We start from the raw sequence: 22425 nt of genomic DNA on the forward strand, positions 1-22425 counted from the left end.
AACACCACCGAGTGGTACAATTATGAAGAGTACAAGCAGCGCTCTATGACCACCTTCTCCCCACTCCTCCCCTTTTCCAGGGCTCAGAGCCCTGATCCTGGTGTCTTTATCTCCTCCTCCCCAAACAGCTCACGGGGGCAGGGAATAGGGATTTCACTCAGTCTGTTCTTGATGGTTTCTGCTGTTTATCTCTCCTCAGTGCAGGGGGGCTCCACACTGGTCCTCCCTGCTCGTCTGTGGGGTCCCTCACACACATGGCAGCCCTGCACAGGGTGCTCCAATATGTATTCATCCCAAAGGCTGCAGCTCCTTTCCCCCTCCTGTGTGGGTCTGCTCTATGGCCTGCAGGCTCTCCAAGCACGGCCTGCGCCAAGGCCACCTCCTCACACAGTCTCTCACCTGTCCAGGTGCACTCACACAGGGCTGCTGGTGGCTCTTAGGCCTGCCATTGCCCTCCATGGGTTGCAGGAGTACAGCCTGCATTCTTGCTACGGCTTGCAGAGTGGTCTCTGGTCTGGTGCTCCTCCTTCCTTCCTCCTTCTCTGACTGTGGGGTCCACACGTTCACCTCCATCTTGTACCTTACACCTTCTCCCCAGCACTTCAAATTCCCACCCTTAAATAGTGATCACAGAGGTGCCAGATTGGCCCCAGCCAGGTCAGAGGTGGGTCTGAACCCATGAGCCAGGGGAAAAGTCCAAGAACTCTTTACTGGGTCTTAACTGCAACCCGCTCCCTGTTACCAAGCAAAAGCAGCTCCTTGCTAAATCACGACAGCAGCTGACTTTGAGCTCTTTCTGCAGTAGGCTTTCTGCATTAACTACAAGCTTGTTCAATAGATGCCACTAATCACTTCTAATAGAAATCAGCCTTATCACTGAAGTGAAACAAGTCTTTAGAAAGCACGTGCCACTCCTGTAAAATTGGTCCATGCTTCTCATGTCTTCTGTATATAATATATATATATAATTTATATGTATATTTACACACGTGTGTATTTATAGATACTCATAAAGTATCTTTAGCTAATGGGAGTAATTAGCATTCCTTTCAACATAATGAAACCTCTGATGCTTTTAAAATTACAGTAGGCTGGTCAACAGGGGTGTGAAGAAAATTATGGGCTACACAAACTGCTCTGTATTACCAGCTTTTTCTAGTTTCTTATTCATAAATACTGTCTTTGAAAAACTCTGTTTTCTAAAAAACTGGAAGCAGGTTTATTGCTCACGCAGTAAAATACTGTTAAATATTGTCCAGGACTGAAACAACATAATTTTCAGCTTGTGTAGTTTATAAGTTTGTCTCCACAAGTGAGCATCTGCCATTGGTACAGTCTTTCTCTGTTGAATTTCCCCAATTGTATCCTGATCATTTATGATGCTGATTCTAGGCTTTAATCTTGATTTGCAATGATTCAAATAGGCTTAGTTACATTTTTTAAAGAAACATTTGGGAATTTAGAGACATAAACAAGCTTATTAGAAAGTATGCAAAATAAAATCCACTTGTTTCAGGTAGCTTGAAACTCAGAGAAAGGTGTACATGTCTAATTTACTTTAATCATTATCTCATAATAAACTAGTGGCAGAGTATGCACTGAAACTTTGCATCTTTAGCCTCTGACACTGCTCTAATCTTCTCAGGGAACACTAAAGAAAACAAAAAAAAACCCCCAAAAAACCAAAATATGCATCTCTTTGTGGATGGGCTTCAACTGCTGGTGAAAAAAAAACCCTTCAAGTGACTGGCTTAATTTCTCTGACCCACATATCCCTTTCTAAATGGAAATACATAATTAATCTGAAAAATGAACCACACACAAATCTGAACTGTTTGGCAACAAATAAGACATCTCTGATATGTACCTGTCTGCAAAGAAGAGATGGTTGCTTCTGATAGAGAGATGAGAGAAGCAGAGCTCACAAAAGACCACATATAATTTGCTTAGGGAGTGATTAGATGGTACAGCAACAAACAAAAAAATGAGTTAATGATAACAATGAAAGATGCAAAGGAACAGTTAGCACAGTGATGGTTTCAGCAGGCTAGAGCTAAAGTCCATATGCAATTGAAAATCACAGCAGTAATAATGAAGAAAGTGGAGCAGGAGAGACATTGAAATCTGGTTGGTAAAATGGTGCTGATCTCTTTGGGGAAATGCAGTGAGAATAGAATGAGGGAACAGATCACAAGAGGCAAGAACACAAAGAGCAGAAAAGCTGGGGGAATTTTCACCAAAAAATGCATCGAAAGTCAGAGCAGTAGTTTGCCTGGATGCAACAAAAAGTACAGTCTGAGAAACAGTCTTATCTTTGTGAAGATTTTTTTTGTCAGTGACCATTCCTTTGTTGTTCTTATATACGTAGTTTTTTTCAGTAATGTGACTGATGTGGGTAACAGGGACAAACTATCTAGTTGACTGAGTACCTAAACACAAAGGAAAATGGGAAGTTATCCTTACATCCTAAGGAGTCACTGTTTAGAGTTAGAATATTTCTGATTGTTCACAGAACCAAAAATATCCAAACTGACTCATCATCACAGTGCATCAAAGGGCCCATTAGTAGCTGTTTCCAAATATTCTGTTTTGGGGTATATACATCAAGTATAGTAATAATGTATAAAAGCAATTAAGACTAACCAAGTTTATTTTCCTGGGATCAAAACTGTTTTAACAAACACATTTCCAAATGTGTGTGGAAAAGTTCCAACATCTTCAACTGTTAAAAACACATCCCACCCCCACAATGACTTCAAATACGACAACACATAAGATATATAAACTGTTATGGTTAATTCATCTCTCAATACCAGCTATGTCATATTGAATGTAACCAATTGTGTCAACAGAAAAACTGACAATTATGCTACCTTGTACATGATATGACATACATCAGGAAAAAAGAAGCCTAGCATTGGATGAAGAGGTAAAGTTTTGGAAAATTGGCAAACAAAGCATTAAAAAAAAAAAAAGATGATATATAAGATTATATATTCATCTCCTACAATGATAAAGAAATCCTTCTCATTCCACTGGAAAAAAAAAAAGTCTTAAGTAACTTTTGCTGGCAAATATCTACAAAATACATAATATGCTTTGGTTTCATCTCGTTTGACTGAAAGGATATATTTTACATACAGAAGTTTCATTGAAATACCGGGAGTCTGAGGGACCTCTTTGCAGTGTCATTTTAAGAACACGTTGGGATTAATTACACACACTTTCACAAATCCTAACTCTTAGGTGATGTATGTGACTAATGCTACATGCCCTCCTTGCTGCACAAGTAAAACCCTTGGATTCCCTTGAAACAAATTTGGTCGGTTTTCAAAATATAGGTACTTTCTGTATGGATAGGTAAATGTCCTGGTTTAGGCCCATCAGGGAACAAAAGAGCACGATTAGCCTCAAGTACCAAAGACCTGAGGATTGCCAAAGGGCAGGGAGGGCTTAATTGCCACTTAAGGTCCAGGACAAAACAGATCAGGCTACTTGGCTTGGGGAAGAAAACAGAAAATAATTTAATCCACCACCAACTAAAGCATAACCATAAAACCTCAAAACACAACCAACACAAAACAACACAGAGTGGTACAATTATGAAGAGTACAACCAGTCCTTTAAGATCATCTTCTCCCCACCCCTCCCCTTTTCCCAGGCTCAGAGTCCCAATCCTGATGTTTTTACCTCCTCCCCCCTTGACCAGCTCAGGGGGGCAGGGAGTGGGGCTTTCAGTCAGTCTATTCCTGATGGCTTCTGCCATTTGTCTCTCCTCAGGGTAGGCAGGCTCCATGCTGGTCCTCCTTGCACATCCGTGGGGTCTCTCACACACATGGCAGCCCTGCCCAGGCTGCTGGAACATGCATTCATCCCAAAGGCTGCAGCTCCTCTCTGCCTCTCGTGTGGGGCTGCTCTGTGATGCGCAGGCTCTCCAGCACAGCCTGTGCCATGGCCACCTCCCCACACAGTCTCTCGCCCGTCTGGCTGCACTCAAATGGAGCTGCTGGTAACTCTCAGTCCTGCCATTACCCTCCATGGGTTGCAGGGACACAGTCTGCATTCTTGCCATGGCTTGCAGAGGGGTCTCTGGTCTGGTGCTCCTCCTTCCCTCCTCCTTCTCTGACTGTGGGGTCCGCGTGGTCGCCTCCAACTTGTATCACTCTTACACCTCCTGCCAGCACTTCAAATTCCCGTCCCTAAATAGTGATCACAGAGGTGACAGATTGGCCCAGCAGGCCAGAGGTGGGTCTGAACCCAGGAGCTGGGGGAGAGTCTGAGAACTTTATACCAGGTCTTCACTGCAACCCGCTCCCTGTTACCAAGCAAAAGCAGCTCCTTGCTAAACCATGATAGTAAGGCTTTTAAAAAAATGTTTAAGACGTGTCTAAGTTTTATAAAAAATGTGTAACTTCTCTGACTCTAGGCAGCATCCAAACTACATCACTTTTCAGCAACAGACAGGAACAATAATTCTTAGTCTGGCAAAGATCTTGGATCACCAAACTGACTTTGCATTTACTTTAAAGTGTGCCAAAAGTGTCTTTCTGAATGAAAGAAGCTACGTCTCCATCTTTGTTGGCATAATCATTCAAAACACCTGTATTGATTTTACTGTAAGCAGAGGCCCATTTTAACAGCAAATGTTTTAAATACAATCAAATGTAAAAATCAGATACAAAAAGAATATAGCTTACTTTAGCAAAATAGGACACACATGACCTCTTAACAGTGTCCTGACCTGTACCAGAAATAGTGTAGACATCAGGATTAGGGAAGTCATTGACCCGCACTCAACACTGGTGAGGCCACTACTTGAGCGGTTCTGAGCTCCTCATTACAAGATGGTTATTGACGTGCCAGAGCATTTCCAGAGACAGGCAACAAGTGAAGTGGTGAAGTATCTAGAGTGTCGTGGTTTAGGCCCATCAGGGAACAAAAGACCACGATTAGCCTCGAGTACCGAGGAGGCTGAGAATTGCTCAAGGGCAGGGAGGGCTTAATTGCCGCTTAAGGTTCAGGACAAAGCAGACCAGGCTACTCGGTTTGGGGAAGAAAAAAAAAACAGAAAATAATTTAATGCAACATCAACTAAAACATACCCACAAAAACCCAAAACATAACCAAAACGAAACAACACAGAGGAATACGTCAATGAAGAGTCCAACCAGCCTTTTTAAGAACACCTTCCCGCCACACCTCCCCTCTTCCCGGGCTCAGAGCCCTGATCCCGGGGTTTTTACCTTGCCCCCCCCGAACGGTTCGGGGGGCAGGCAGTGGGGGTCTCAGTCAGTCTGCTCCCAATAGCTTCTGCCGTTCGTCCCTCCTCAGGACGGGCCAACTCCACACCAGTCCTCCCTGCAAGTCCGTGGGGTAGCTCACACACACGGCAGCCCTGCACGGGCTGCTCCGACGTGCACCCATTCCAAAGGCTGCAGCTCCTCTCTGCCTCTCGTGTGGGGCTGCTCTGCGGCGTGCAGGCTCTCCAGCACGGCCTGGGCCATGGCCGTCTCCCCACACAGTCCCTCGCCCGTCCGGGCTCACTCACATGGAGCTGCTGGTGGCTCTCAGTCCTGCCACGGATCTCCATAAGTTTCAGGGGCACAGCTTGCATTCTCGCCACGGCCTGCAGAAGGGTCTCCGGTCTACTGCTTCTCCTTCCTTCCTCCTTCTCTGGCCGAAGGGTCCGCGTGGTCGCCTCCATCTTGTATCCCTCTTACACCTCCTGACTCGCATTTCAAATTCCCGTCCCCTAAATAGTGATCGCAGAGGCGCCAGATTGGCCCAGCCGGGCCGGAGGTGGGTGTGAACCCGGGAGCCGGGGGAGGGTCCGCAAACTCTTTAACGGGTCTTCACTGCAACCCGCTCCCCCTGTTACTAAGCCAAAAGCTGCTCCTTGCTAAACCAGAACATAGAGAAAAAAACTGATGAGGAGTGGCTGAAGGAACTGGAGTTGTTCTGGAGAAAAGGAGGCTGAGGGGATGCCCTATCATTCTGTACGACTACTTGAAAGGAGGTTGTCACAAGGTGAGTGTTCTCCTCCCAAGTTACAAGTGACAAGATGAGAAGAAACAGTGTCAATTTGTGGCAGGAGAGGCTTAGATTTGACATATAAGAAAAAGATTTTTATCAAAAGGGTTGTTAACCTTTCCAACAGGCTGCCCAGGGAAGTGGTTGGGTCACCATTCCTGAAGTGCTTAGGAACATAGTTTAGTGGTGGTTATGGCAGTGTTAGGTAACATTTCATAGAATCATAGGATGGTAGGGGTTGGAAAGGATCTTTAGAGATCATCTAGTCCAACTTTCCTACCAAAGCAGGACCACCTAGATCAGGTCACATAAGAACGTGTCCATGAGGGTTTTGAAGACCTCCAGAGAAGAAGACTCCACAATCTCCCTGGGCAGCCTGTGCCAGGGCTCCCTCACCCCCACAGTAATTAAATGGAACTTTTTGTATTCCAGCTTCTTTCCATTATCCCTTGTCCTGTCACTAGATACAATAGAAAAAAGTGATGTCCCAACCTCCTAACCTCCACCATTTAGATATCTGTAAATATTCATGAGATCCCACCGCTATTGTACTTGATGATCTTAAAGATCTTTTCCAACTGAAACAATTCTATGGTTTTGTGATCCTTCTAGCCTCAAATGTGCAAATCTGCAATGGCCTGCTCTAATGATGATTAACATGCACTGCTCTTATCCACAAAAGGATCACATTTCGTAACATTGCTCCCCATCTCGTTGTTTATCTTTTCTTGTATAATGCTGTGTTTTTCATCCTTAGCATTTTATGTAGCTCTATTGAAAGCAGCACATTAATGTATTTTCTTCCCTTTTGAAAATACTGAAACCTTGTTCTTTACAAATGGAACATTTAGAAGAGATAAAATATTGAACTGTCAAAATCTATCCACCAAAGGGAAAAGACAGACTCATTTTATTTTAGATAATCCTGTGGTGCATAAACTAACCAGGCTTAATCTTTAGGAGAGGAAAAAAAAAAAAAGTAATAATTCCTGTAACAAAGTTATTCAAAGTCAAACATTTCAGTCTATGTGCTTTTTTCTATTTGAAATATGACATTGATTTGTTTTTGTATGCAATTGTTCTGAAATTATTTTCATGAGTAACAGTTAACTTAAATCTTAGACAAAAGCATCCTCACAGAACATTGCAGATTAAGTTAAAAATCTATTTTCCCTTTAGGCAAAGTAACTAGTGAATAGCTAACAATAAAGAAATGCATATATTGCAGTTCTGTATTTCTTTTCACTGCTCCTGTCCATTAATCAAACATTGATTTAAAAATGTCAATTTTCCTGATAATGGTTTTATGTGCAGTACGACCAACCCCATTAAATCCCTTTTATTTCATACAAAAAAATGGATCACAACTTCACATTTATTTAAACAAAATGAACTCAAAGCAGTGTGTTGGGTTTTTTTCCTTCATTTTATGCTTAACAATTTTTAGTTGCTTCTGTACATAAATGGCTAGCCTGGCATATTACAAGATGAAGTTTATAAACTATTTTTCAGTACAGTAAACAATACACAGTTGTAAGCAAAAATAACTTCCTTAAACAATATACACTTGTAAGCAAAATTAATTTCCTTAATAATGGCAATATTTATGTTGTTTTCACAAGCTTTACAAAAGAGCTGTACATAACATAGGGAAAGAATTTGCTATGGCCATTATAATGACAAATACACAGACCCTTATGAAACTGAACTTAGTGCATTTCCTGTAGCTTTATCTACTGCGTAGGGAACTAAGGAATGGCTATACAATATGGTAAACTTTCAACTCCTATTTAATCTCTTAAAGTTGAATTCTGGCAACATGAGGAAGAAATAACAGCAAACAAGTACTCAAAGTTTTAAATAAAATATTTCTTTAACTTAAGAACACTGGAAAGCTTCTGCACCTACTTCTTCATGGTTCAGATGTGGAGAGTGAACTCGTGGAATGCAATTTACATATACCCCCCTCAGAACTGACCAACTGACTTCAATGACAAAAATTAGTCTATAAATAAAATTTAATGAAACCCATATATGACTACAGGTACACAAGTTAAAAGTTTCTACTGTAAATATTGCACTACAATACCTAAGAAATCTAACACACTGCTACATTTACTGACTTTGCATATTTTTCAATAGGTGTTCCATAAACACCAAGAAATACAATTTCTTCTGTGATTCCTATACAGCTTACGTATTTCATAGTTCTACCGAGTATTTTACTGTCTACCTAAATACTTTTTAGAACGTCCTGCACAATAATTCCAACTAGTACTAAACACAATAATTTCTAATGCATATTTTGGCTGAAAAAGGATTTATTAGCTCAGTTTCCGATTTCATAAGGGCATGACTACCTTTCAGTCACTTGGCCCTATTTCCATGTCTATCATAGGTCATTTTTTGATTAATTTATTGAACTAGGAATTTGCAGAGAAAGATCTTGAACTTAGAAGAATATTAGAGCCACTCTAATACATATTCTAAAAGCAGCCACCAGAACATATCAAAGTGCAGAGAAAGACAGTTTTCCACAATACGCATGTTCTTGTGGAAAAATGTGTTTGCATGTAAGAACTGTTCAAAGCTGTGAAATCACAATGTAACTCACATCTGCATCAGTTTTGGATGACTTAACTGAAGAAATCAATGACGTGCCATATTATTAAATGCAAATTAATCACTTCTGTCACAAAACATCTTTGGAAAGAATACGGTCAAGTAATAATAAAATAGAGCAGATTTCTTAAAGAGAAGGCCTTCTTCGGTTGTGAACATCTTGTTCAACTGTGATTTAACAAATCCCTAAGCTAGGAAGACTTCTAACATTTGACATATAGATTAAAAGGACATTGAAAGACACTGTAAGAAACACATGAGACTGTTATACAGCAAGCATCTATCATCCCATACAATGAACAATCCTACTCAAGTGTATTGCACATTGATTAAAACATTCACTTGAAAATTGCAGTCAGGAAGATGTAAAAGACAACTGAGGTATAAATTACCTGCAAACAGAGCACTGCCGCTGCGGCTGGAGAGCAGTGAACATCACTATCACAGAGTAGTTACGAGGTGGAGCCTTCACAAACCTTCGGAATTTGTCTCCATTCATACGGATGACTGAGCGCCTTGAGCTCCACTCCATCAGCTGTTCCACCTTCTCAGCCAAAAGATTCTGTAATTGAGGATAAGGATGAGGATGGTTAACCTTAAGCCTCAAGCCCTTCATACTTAGACTCTGTCTTTGTATCCTCAGAAGTCCTATGGACTTAAGCAGGAAGTTGGGGGCACCGCTATATAGCTTATAGCACAATTTCATCTTCTATGTAAACTAGTAGGTTTTAAGTATCTAAAAAAACAACTCAACATGGTCTTAAACAGAAAGGATATATAAAATGAAATCAACCAGGTTGTTACCAAAGGCAAAGGAGTAGAGCAAGGCTGACTGCCTAAACACAGGATACCAGTACAGCAATCATTTATCTTTCATTAAAAATGGGAAGCACTAGAAAATACAGCATTATGTCATATTTATTCTATTTAGTAAAAATCACAGCAGGATATTACCAGTCACTCCATATTAAAATTAAATAAAAATGTAGCTACAAAGACAGAAATAGTTACTGTGTTCAGATTTTCCTTACAAGTATGTACCAATTGAAATTAATGTAACTTTTATATTTTGCTACAGACAGGACTGCACTGTCTTATAAACTCATTTAGGCACATCCTGTTAAAAATACTGAGAATCCCAAAATATTTTGGCTGAACTATAAGCACAAAAGAAAAAAAATAGCTACTCTGTGGCTTTTCTTTTGCATGAAAGGAATTCATCACATAAATGGTTTAAAAGCAGGCTATGAGACATGTTGGAAGATGGCTCTCAATACATTCGTCTAACCATCCTTATGAAAATGTTTTTTATTTTTATTAAGTGAGGCTTGATAAAAAGAGTATGTTACACATACTCAGCAGAGACTTCTCAGTCTCCTAAGTTATCTAGGTTCAACAAGGTTACACTGACCATACTCTAGGTGGATTGCTACACCTATAGCAATGCAACAATCCATCTTGCCTTCAGTTCTCTGATCAAGGGCACTGTGGAAGCTGCCTATATCAAGAGCTAAAAAAAGAGTGGAGAAAACTGGAATACTATGACTTGCTTGGAAGATGCATGCTGACAGAATGTAGGAAGGACAAAAAGGGGGACAGACAGAAAGTGAGGGGGTATCAAACAAAAGAGAAATGGAGGTCAAAACTGGAAGATGCGAGGCCTCTGATAAAACACTTGACTTAGTGAAAGAATATAGAAATTGATGGAGGGCCACTGTAGCTTAACAAAACATACTGAAATGGTGATGCTCTCAGAAAAGAGAACATGTTGACAGGGAAGGATGAAACTCAAATACTGTGGAGGAATAACTGATCAAGAAGACAGGGTGGCTTTTCTAGGACTTAAAAAAAAACTAGAATGAAACAGAAAAATTAGCTCATCTAGTAACATTTTGACAAATCAGTAAGGCTATAAATAAAAGTAGAGATAGATATATGAGAGGAAGCAAGGAGTGACCTACAAGGATAAAAGAAAATTACATTTTCCATGTCAGATCATCCATCTTAAAGAACAGTAGATGTCCCTTGGAGTTCCTTATAAGGAAGATGCTCCAGTCCTCTGACTATCTTCATAGCCCTCCACTGGACTCTCTCCAGAAGTTCCCTGTCCCTTTTGAGCTGAGGAGCTCAGAACTGGACACAGATGAGGCCACACCAGGACAGAGTAGAGGGGGAGCAGAACCTCCCTCGACCTGCTGGCTACTCTCATCTTGATGCATCCCAGAATGCCATTGGCCTTCTTGGCCACGAGGCCACATTGCTGACTCATAGTTAGTTTATTATCAACCAGGACTCCCAGGTCTCTCTCTGCAGAGCTGCTCTTCAGCAGGTCAACCCCCAGCCTGTACTGGTGCAGGGGGTTGTTTCTCCCAAGATGCAGGACTCTGTACTTGTCCTTGTTGAACCTTATGAGGTTCCTCTCTGCCCAACTCTCAAGCCTGTCCAGATCTCACTGAATGGTGTCATTAATGAACTTGCAGGGGGACACTTTGTGCCCTCCTTCAGGTCATTGATGAAGATGCTGAACAAGATGGCCCCAGAACCGATCCCTGTGGAACTCCCTGTGGACACAGGCTTCCAACTTGTTTCTGTGCCATTGATCACCATTCTCTGTCATTCAGCCAGCTCCTGATCCACCTCACCATCCACTCATCCAAGTCACATTTCCTGAGCTTTTGGATGAGGATGTAACGGGAGATGGTATCAAAAGCCTTGCTGAAATAAAGGTAGATGACACGTCCTCCAGTGTTTTTCTTTTACCATTTACCATCCAACTATACAAACTATACATAAAACTGTCACCAAAGTGAATCCTCATTAGGATTCTAGCCATTTACAAAAAATGTATTGACTTGTCTCTTTCCACTCCCTGGGGAAATTCTTCTGCTAGAGAAAGTCTGGAAATAGGAGAGGATGGCTAAATCAGACTCATTAGACAAAACACGTTGTGATGACTAAGACACGTGAACAATTATACATAAAACGAGACACACTATCTCATTTTTGTTCTAGAGTGTTAATTTTCTGTACCTTTCCACAGTCTATAGATAAAGACCCTACATGTGTTTAAAGACTTTTATTTAAAGAATTCTTCTGAGCATTTACCAGCTTTAAGCTGTTAACTCAAGGGAATTGTTTTAGTTGAAACACACAAACAATCAATTTACAAGCATAAACCTGAGAAGGGAAAATCTTCCTTTAGGAATAAAATTGCCATTTATTTGGTGCAAATAGCTACAAAAGCGTCAAAGATAGCAGCCTACTGACAAAAGCCCAGAGAATATTTGAATAAATGGGTGAAGAGGCAGCCATATATCATTATGTATATTTTCATTAGATGATGCACCAAGTAGAATAAAAGAACATACAAGACTTATGTGTGGAAATGACATGAATGCTAGCTAATAGCTATACTCATATCTTTAAACAGAGCTATAATCTTATTTGTTGTTCCTACACTATTTGGTAATAAGCAAAAAACCATATGGCACAATAGCATTTTTTCAAAACTAAATAACTCTTAAAAACATGCCCAAAACTAACAATCAGGATTTTTCTGATGTAACAAGAAAGCAGTTATTTATTTAGGACAGGATTTTTTTTCCATAGAGAGATCACGTATGAAAACTGGTTTTGTTGCTGGAATACGGGCATAGTCATTGGCATTTTAGCCTCAATCCCATTAAGTAGATGAACAATCCCCACTGAAACAACCTGCTTGGGACAGTAATTCTAAACAATTCTGCTTTTCTTCCTGTGGTTAGCAAAACATTTTTCCATTTGCAGTTGTCCATAACACTGAATCAAGAGCAAAGCAAAAGAATTAAGTTAAAGTTCATTCATTACAGATCTCAGATTCCAGTGATGTGATCAAACAACTATGCCACCTGTCAAAAACATAGGCAAACGGTGACAAGTTGTGAAACAGAAGATGCTGTCAGGCCCAGACTCTGGCATCTGCATCTCAGGAACTCCCTAATATTGGGAACTGGGATTGCTTCCCAGTGATCCCCCATATCTGCTCTCTTCTTAATCCAATAGAGCTTGGCACCTACAAGCCTTCCCTTTCATACTCCGTGACTAGTAGATTAGCTACTTAAAACACAGCTTTATTTATTCATTCTCCCAAGACACAGTGCCTACAAGACAAAGCATAAACAATAACAACCACCCTGTTATTTGTGGTTACACACATTTTGCCTCACTTGACGTAATCTTCCTTGGTCAGATTTTCTAAATTTCTTTTGGCCTAAATAAAACCATGGCTCTCCGGGGGAAAAAAAGCAAAAAATCAAAAAACCCACAAATGAGCACATAACAAAAGAGCAAAACACACACTACAAAAAAAAAACCCACCAAACCAAAGCAAAAAAGTCACCTATATTTTCCTAGATTCTGCTCACTCCGTCTGTCCAATGGATTCTGCTGACATTTTCAAGACAAATGTCTCCATTGTAAAACACAGAAAAAATATTTAAGATTTAAACACTTGCTGATTCAGATCTGTTGATTGGGGAAATAAATATACATCACAGCAAAATAATGTTTAGCAAATGTTTCCCTTGGTTCTGACAAAAGATTGTCTCTGTCATATAAACATATTTCTGATCCTTTTACACTACTGAAAATGTATTTTGCCTTAGCTGCTTCGTTACACCTCCTTTCATTTATCTTGCCTTCAGTCACATCATCATCATGCAAGTAACTGAAAGTGTACAGGGACTACCTAAAAAAAAGCAAAGAACAAAATCTCAATGATGCTCCAGTGTCTAAATTAGCCTCCATGCATTTGAAACACACTGGTTTTACCAATTTACTTCTTTCAGGTTTCAGAAGAGGTTTCACAGCTCTTTCTGATGTAATAGGTTGTCTCCTGGATAGTACTAGACATGTGAACATGGAAGATGCTCTACAAAAGCAAGGTCTAGATCTGTAAGATGAGATATCAGTACTAGTCATCAAAAGTCATCAAAAAAATTAGGCAGGGACTCAATCTGCTGTTGGCTAACTAAGAAGGCTGAGACATTGATTTTTATGAAGGCATTTTCATTTCTTGATGAAACATTTCAAATTCAGTCCAGTAGCTCAAATTTCAGTTTCTGTAGAGAAAGAAATAAAGCAAGGAGTTTCTAATTAACAATTTGATACTATAGTTAGTACTGGAGATAGTAATAGGCTATAGACTAACTACAGATTTTGTAGATAAATAAAAAGTACTGACTGAGGTGGCTTGGCTTTCGTATTTCCTTTATATATACTTTACCAAAACCAGCTAATGCAGACTGAACGACCATTCTTGAAGACTGCTTGTTCACTTAGGTGCCTCAAATACCCAAGAAATGTTAGCTTTATAGGTAATTACTTCAGGACAAAAATCATTGCAAAAAAATGCCAAGGTTGCACTCATAAGGCATTTAAAGTATCTCATAAGTCTCAACCTGATGTATACATCTTAAATTTCAATTTAACAGTCTTCTTTTTCAGTCTTTAGGAACACCAAGAATAACAGTATAGAGAAACTAACTGTACTAATAAATGCATTTTAGCACTATGTGGTTAAGAATCATTAACTCATCTAAAATATGTCTGATAAAAATTCAGACATGTAATTATTGACTGCATGACATTAATGGCAGAAAGACTGTGGAATTAACATTAAAAGTGTTGTTACAGTCTATTTAAATTTACAGTTACTCATTTCTCTGTTGTCCCTTGTTCACTTCATGCTGGCATACAAATGTAATTTACACTACTAATAAATTAATATCCTTGAACATATCAAAGCTAGTTTTATCCTTCATAAAACTTGACAAACAATTCTTGCATATAACTCAGGTAATTTTATGTACCTATATAATTCTCTACTGACTAAAAAGGGAGAAGATGGATAACTACTTTCCTGCACAAGCCTTCTAAACAAGGTCTAACAGGATTCATGGGCTTGAAAGTGTGAAAGAAGAGCAATTTTTGATCTGTCTAGACCTTCACTCTTCTCTCCAATACTTCTTAGGCTCTTCTGGAATGTATCCAAAAATTAAAACGTATTTCAATTTTATCAAAGTTTATTCCTCTTCAAAGAAAGAAAGGCAGCTTATTCCCTGTTTTGAAATTGTCTAAAATCAGAAATAGAAAGCTCAGGTCATATAAAATTTACAGACTTTGTTAAATGTAATTTCTTGACTCATAACACAAGAAACCATAGGTCTCACAGGGAACTCCAGAATTAAGTACCTGGATATTCCATTGAGCAACATACTGCTGCAGCAGAAATCTGCAACATTCACATCAAATTCTGGAAGCAGCAGAAGCACAGTACAATGTTCTACAGGCTGTAAAGTCATGAAGTAATTATTCTACTGAGAATGGTTGTATCAGTGCTATGAAGGTTTCCTTCCTTCCTATCCTCCTCTCCTCTGCAGCTTTCCATCCTTTCAAAGGCTGCTTTTTAATTAAAATAGACAAAAAACCTGAAACAAACAAACAAAAAACCTCCTATCAACTTACTAATAAAAAATAATAACCACTTACTAATTAAACCAAGTTACTAACTACTAATACAAAAATATGTGTCAGGCTTTCGCCTTTCAGATTATTTATTTGTATATTTACAAAAAGCTTTTACGAGAACATAACTAAGAAGCCACATAAGCTGTCACTGTATGACTGACTTGATATTATGCTCCATTGACTTCAAGTCATTTAGCTGTGACTGAGAATATGTTTATAGGAATCAGAGTCTGATTTTCATGTTTATGAAAAAAAGCCTACATTTTGTAGTATTAAGCCTAAAAATGTCCTTTGAAGGCTGTGTAGATAAATCAACATCAGAACTAAAAGTACTGACGATTTTGATTTCAGCCCATAAACTGATCCATTAGCCATTTTTAAAAAATTCAGTTGCTTTCCTATTATTTGGAGCTGACATTTTCTAATCATGATACAAGAAAGTAATATTAGTACTTTTTGAGTGTAGAGGACACAAAACTAAAAGTAACCTGCATAATCACAGAATCACACAATCTTAAGGGTTGGAAGGGACCTCAAAAGATTATCTAGTTAAACCCCCTACCAGAGCAGAGTCATCCACAGTAGGTCACACGTGAACTTATCCAGGTGGTTTTTGAATGTCTCCATGGATGTATTTTGTCCAATTCATTTTTTAAAGATCCTTAATTTCCATGAAGTATATTCCAAAATTGATAATTCCTTTAAAATCATACGGATTTTATCTTTTTTTACATTTAATATTTGTCAAATTTTTCACAATTTGACAGATTTTTTTTAAATGAATGTAAGTATTCATAAACTTTACCTAATTTAAATCAAGTCTGTAAAGTCAACAATATTAATTACAGAGTACACTCTAGAACTGTAAACAAGCACATAGTTTACTTCAAGAAAGAGAAATCCTACTGTATTGCATTAAATAAACACAAGTTAAACTGTTTAACAGTTTATAGATATAAACCTAGATAAAATGCTTTATACAGTTATAGGCTTTTTCTCTACTGCTTTATTTTGCTATTTTTTAAACAAGTATGGAAGTAATTAAAAATATAATGAGAAATATCAAGAGAATGAATTATGAATTAGAGAAAAGATACTTCAACAAAAGCATCAGCTAAACCTCAAAGTACATTTTGCTTAGGCCACCTTTACACTGAAAGGATATTAGTCTCAGGAGAGCATAATATAGGACAACCAGGATGATTCCAAGAGCACTTGCTATACAGAAAGGCTCAAAAAGTTCCATTTATTCTCAGTGGAAAACACTTCAGGGTGACTTAGCAAAAATATTGCAAAAGTTCTTGATTAAAAGATGGGGAAAATCCTTTGAATCATCTTGAAATCATGCAAAAAGAAGTTAAACACAAATATCGCTCTGCACATATATTTCAATTCAATGATCAATCTAATTCTAAATGACTGCGTATTTTTTCACTATTCAGTATTCCTGGGAACTGCATATGTCCATACCTTTTAGAGTGCTAAGTTTATGATTTTTTAACCAGATACTTCAAGTTAATTCTATGTACAATTATTATTTCTGAAACAATTTCTAGATCCAGGATTGCATCTCACAGCTACAGATTATCAAGGCATGTATGACATTAACATACTCAGGCATTTTGCCATTTTTAAATATTTCTGAGTTTTAGGTATGACTAAGCTTAGCTGACATAGTCTTTTAACCTATTTTGTATTTATATTGCCAGTTTCAGAAATTTTTCCACACATCACCCAAATTTTTTTTATGAGGTTCAGCTTGCTGCAATATTCATTGCACACCATTCAGCAGCCTGGCTGAATTTACAAGGAAAAATTATCAGTTAACTACTGAAAGCCATTCAAGAACTATTATATACTTTGTGTACCTCTCTCTTGCTACAAAGAATATTGACTTTTCAAACAAATTATTAATATTGTGCTTATTTTAAAAAAATAAAGGAACTTTTGATCTCATTTTTTCACTTCTTCAGGGTTTGTTGGAATCAGCAGGCAGCCTTATTTAAACTATCTAAATTATTTGAAGAAATGGCATTTTTCTACTGAAAGCAAAGGCTCAATAGTAAAGAAAGACACAAGTCATTTTCCCCAAAACGTTATTTTTCTGTCGTTTTCTGAGTCCAAAGCGTCTTTGAAAACATGAAAGTGAGCTATTTCTTTCTTAAATTATATTCCTGTTTGACTGCTCTCAAGCACTATTAGTGAAAATAAGTTGAACATTTCTCCAAATAGTGCTACATAAACAACTGTTCTCTGTGAACTTTATTGCAAATTATTTTGTTCAGCCGAATCTCTTTAAAATGAGATCTACGTGGAAAAAAAATCATGTTATTAGAGCAAACCATAAGAACTCAATAATTCAGGATCAGGCTGCTCATATACTAGTTATGTACATACCAGACCACATAGCTAAATGTACTTGGAATGAGGACATGATGCCAGGCAGAAATCACATACAGTATGAGACTTTAAGTAAACTCTAAAAATTCTTCAGAATAATCTATCCTGTTGTACTTCCTGAAGTCAAGGTAGATGACATCCGCTGCTCGCCTCTCATCTAGCCAGCCAGTTATGCCCTTGTAAAAGGCTATCAGGTTGGTGAAAATGGACTTCTCCTTGGTGAATCCACATTGACTCTCCCTGGTAAGAAATGGGGGATATAGTCAGTCTCTCACAGATGGACTCTGCCACGTCTGTCTTCTCAGAGAAGGATGACTCCTGGTATTCTTCCCCTGCTCTGATACGGGGTCCCTTCCCTGGGACACAGTCCTTAACGAACTTCTCTGGCATGGGTTCTTCCCCACAGTCACAGCTTCTGTGAATATTGGGTCCCTCCCACAGGACATGACCTCCTCCAGCCATAGTCACTGCCCCTGGCATAGGGGCTTTTATGAAGTGAGTCACTGCCCCTGGCACAAGGTCTTCTTTAGCAAAATGAGTCTCTGCCCTTGAATGCGGTGGCTTTAACAAAATGCAAACAAATCACAGCTTCACCAGTTCTGTCAATAGAATGCAATGGAGTCTCTGCTCCAGCACACCTCCTCCTCTCTTCCCTCACTGAACCTGGAGTCTGAATGATTGTTTCTCTTTCCACTCCTTGCACCACCACCAGCCCAAAAAGAAGAGACAGAAGAGAGAAGGAACAGGAAGAAGCCTCCTCTTCGGCTTCTTCTTAAAAAGTGATTGTGGAGGCATCTAATTGGTTCAGCCCCAGAAGTGGGTCTGGCTCAGAGCTGGGGAGAGTTTCAAGCAACATCTTATAGGAGGCGTCTTTACAGCCCCTTCTCCCTTACAAGAAATAGCTGTCATGTCAAACCATGACATACTCTCGCTACACAAAAATAATAGCTCTTACATCTGCTAAGTTGTGTGTTAAAAATAACTGTGGAGTTTGCAGAAAAAAAATACTAGATTATTCTTTTGCTAAAGAGGAATATTCCAATTTTGAGAGCTAAACAACTCAAGAAATACCGTTTCAGTTCTGTAACGGACACAGTACGGACCAATGATTATTATACATCTAAAGTTAAGGAAAACAGAAAGATTCCTTCTCCTTTTGAAGTCTAGGACTTTAAAGATACAGAAGAAAGGGAAAGAAAAGAAAAACTACTCGTCAGTTTGGTTTTTGTGGTTGATTTTAAGGGGTTTGTTGACATAGAATCATGAAAAACTTAAAAGGAGAAAGTAAGCGTTAACTTCATAAGTTGTTATTCCACAGACCTACCATAAAGATTTAGTTCCAAAGCAATTAGAAGGATTATTCTGTAAAGCACTTCCCCTGGTTTTGTTCATTTGAAGAAGAGACATCACTATTCCTGAGTACTTCAATGCACTCAGATATATTCTGAAGCACTCAATAGATCTCAAGTCCATCACCACAAAGACATAACAGAGGCTGTATTAGCTCAGGTCAAAAGTCAGCCTAGTCCACATTCAGTTTGAGACTCCTACAACAACTTGAGGGAACTGAGGAAACATAATATCCTAGTATATATTCTCCTGGCCCTCACCATTTGCATCTCAGGGACATCCTGAGATAAGAAACACTATCTTTGTATTTAAAATAACTCCACAAAGGATAAACACTGAAAAACTACTGAAGTCAAAGGCTGTATTATCTTTAAAGAACACATCTATTCGAATGCGAATGAAATTTATGCAGCTTCTTGTCTTGTCTTGGTTAGCAGCTAACTGAAAAGACACTACAGCTAATTCAACTTATTATCTCACATTTAAATATTCTACTTCTGAAATCTGCATTCTTTAAGGTCAATATTAGCACAGTAGTTTACCACCACAGCCACTTTCAACTCCCATTCAATATAGTTTTTAAAAAGAGCATGAGAGGAAAAAAATATACCTCAGAAATCTTATTTTATAGCCTGAGGAATCTGCAGAAACAGTTTTTCCACAAAATGTTTGCCTTTACAAATGAGGTTTTTCAGTATTACATTTTCTCCCATTTGACTCTAACACAGTCACTTTCCTACTTCTCTCCCAAACTCTACATAATTTGCCATGATAATGAACTAGAAAAGTTAACTGCCTTACAGATACAGACAGAAAGTGAAAACAAATCCTTATTAGTTAGAAAGATACTTTGCTATTATTCTTTTTTACATTAGCACAATAGTCTATGCTAGAACAGTCACACCCTCCTGTTGTGAGCAAAACCCATGAAAACTGAAGCAGTAACTAATCAAAAAGCACAGAATAGCTCTAATCCATTCATTTGTCAATTTAACATTACAAAGTCAATTACATAGATGACCTAAAAGGCGAGTAAACTAACTAGTTAAAGGTCAAGTGAGAAGAAAAATCTTTGACAAGTAGGGAGCAGGAAGGGAATAAGAGGGTGAGATGTCTGGTAGATTAACAATAATTGCTATTGAGAAGAGTACAGTAGCCTAAAAAATAATGGTAAATATCTGAAAAATAAATGCAAAGCTCATCAGTATATTTAGCAACAGAATTGGTGAACATGAACAGAATTCATTGAACATACAAGAACAAAAAACAAATCAACTCATTATGAGAAAAAATGCCAATCAGTAACATTCACATTGGTTGCACTAGTTTAAATACAGTAAATTAGGGAGATTTTAATCTTTAAAAATTCTTACAGTCTTAAAAAATGTCAGAGAAAAAAAGGAGGTACCACTTAGCAGCTCATTCAAATTCTAGTCCAGCACAATTTATATTCCATATTGTTCAAGGGAGTCAAGGTCTTACATTTCATGAACTGGACACTAAAAAAAAAATTACCTTTTCTACAGAATTGTACTATTCAATGTAACAAAATTTACTTCTCTCCTTCTTGCAGGGAGTCTGTGTGGCGGGTGGCAGTGGAGAGGGCAGATCAATATTAGCATTATGTATGTGCACATCCCTAAATAAAGTTCTCAATTTACACATTATTTTTCCCCTCTATATTTGGAAGAAAACAATTATGGAAAAAATATTTATTCTGACAAGCCTAGAGATAAAACATAAAGTAATAGGAATTGCATTAATATTTAAGAAATCCACTGCAGACACTTCAACTCCTCCCCACACATTTTCAGTGAAATAATACATCAGTGACCACAGGGAGGAGAAACCATCACCAGAAATTAGATGCAATTACTGTCGTAATCCCTACAGACACAAAGACTGAGAACACACTTTATCTCTGTTTGACAGAAACCTATCCTTTTACAAGAACACCACATGATTTGCTATAAACTTTTAGGTCTGAATCACATTTAAAAATAAGTATGTGAGGCACTACTTTCCAATTTACTTTCCTGGTACATAAGTATTTATCTCCCACTACAAGAGCACAGTTCAACCAAATTGAATTTACTCTGCAAAACACTAAGTCTAATAAAGAAAATATTTATAAAATGTATAAAATTATTAAATTTATATAGGACAATGAATGTAAAATTAAAAATAATGTAGTTAAATATTCTGAACTATATACACACAAAGAGTTAAAAATGCAAGAAAGAAACTGGATGAATATTAATCAACCATATAAATGGGTTGCTTTAAACACACCATCCAAATAATATTCTGACTTGACTAAAGTCATAGAATCATAGAATGGTAGGGTTGTCATCTCATTGACACATTGTTTGCTTGGTCCTTGGGGTTTGGACAAACACTTGATAATTTAATGTTTTCTGGTACAAGGTGAGATGAGATATCTTTCTAAAAAAATACTGCTTTCCCAAAAATTATGCAAACATATGACTCAAAAGACAAATAAGAGTACAGAAATTTAAGTATTTAAAGATTCCATAAAGCAGAACAGACAGGGCTTCTGGGCCAGATAACTTTTTACCAGCTCTGTTGTAAAAGGAGGTAGGGTTAGTAATCTGTAGTGTGACTAAATAACTTTGCATACACCCAGTTGTGTCTTCAAGATAAGTAACCAGAACTTGTAACACTAAAACAAAAATTCACATTTATCCAAAAACAAATACCCAGCTTGAGGCATATAAATTTCCACTTAAAAAGAAAAATGTGGTTAACACAAGAAAATTTACTCTCCTGCTACTTCTACATAGCATTTAAACAGATTGGCGGGAAGAAGGAGTAAGATGCAAATAAAGCAGTGTTCAGACAATTAAAACTGCAAACTTCAACAAACTCAAGAAATTTTAAAAGGGTATATTTTTAAAACATTTGTGTAAAAAGCTGTATACTAGAGGCAAGTAAATGTTTTCATAGATGCTGTGGGTTTTACAGGAAAGTTGTGCTGGAGATAATTCTGTTCTTGAATCAACTTAGTGCAAGCTCTGTTACCTGCTCATCTTTCCTCACAGCCCATACATTTAACAGCTTTTTTAATCTTCTCACCTTTTCTATCACTCATTGACATGAAAGCATCCACTTTTCCCATGGAAATGAATGAGAAGAAAGGACCTATTGATTTACTGTCCAAGACTGGGATACCAGAGTTGTCAGAGAAAGGAAAAGAAAGATGCAGAAAGCCATGGAATTAATTTCTTCTAGGAAGCAGAGATCCAGGAGATAATAAAAGTAAAACTAGACCAACATCAGAGGGAGGAAAACAGATCAGGCAAATGGTCAAGAGAGTCTAAGGATAAAGGATGCAAGCTTCTGCCATATCCACTGCATATGACTGAACATTATACTTTAATATGTGCTATAAAATTAAAGCAGCAAGAATTTACATTGAAGGCCTTAAACAAAAGCCAGTGAACGAATCCCTGACAATTGTATTGGACTCACCATTGAACACATCTTTTAAAGTGT

At 38.1% G+C, this 22425-nt stretch overlaps 1 protein-coding gene across 2 annotated transcripts in view; it reads right to left on the bottom strand.

Moving 5' to 3' along the window:
• Positions 1 to 22425, bottom strand: part of TUSC3 (tumor suppressor candidate 3) — a 124177-nt gene that overhangs the window by 73196 nt on the left and 28556 nt on the right. For both annotated transcript variants that reach the window (XM_061992717.1, XM_061992716.1), the window contains exon 2: positions 9045 to 9214. In XM_061992717.1, the coding sequence (XP_061848701.1) occupies positions 9045 to 9214 (170 nt within the window). The remainder of the gene's footprint in view (positions 1 to 9044; positions 9215 to 22425) is intronic.

The sequence above is a fragment of the Colius striatus genome, chromosome 3 (assembly GCF_028858725.1).
Source record: "Colius striatus isolate bColStr4 chromosome 3, bColStr4.1.hap1, whole genome shotgun sequence".
In the NCBI taxonomy this organism is placed as follows: Eukaryota; Metazoa; Chordata; class Aves; order Coliiformes; family Coliidae; genus Colius; species Colius striatus.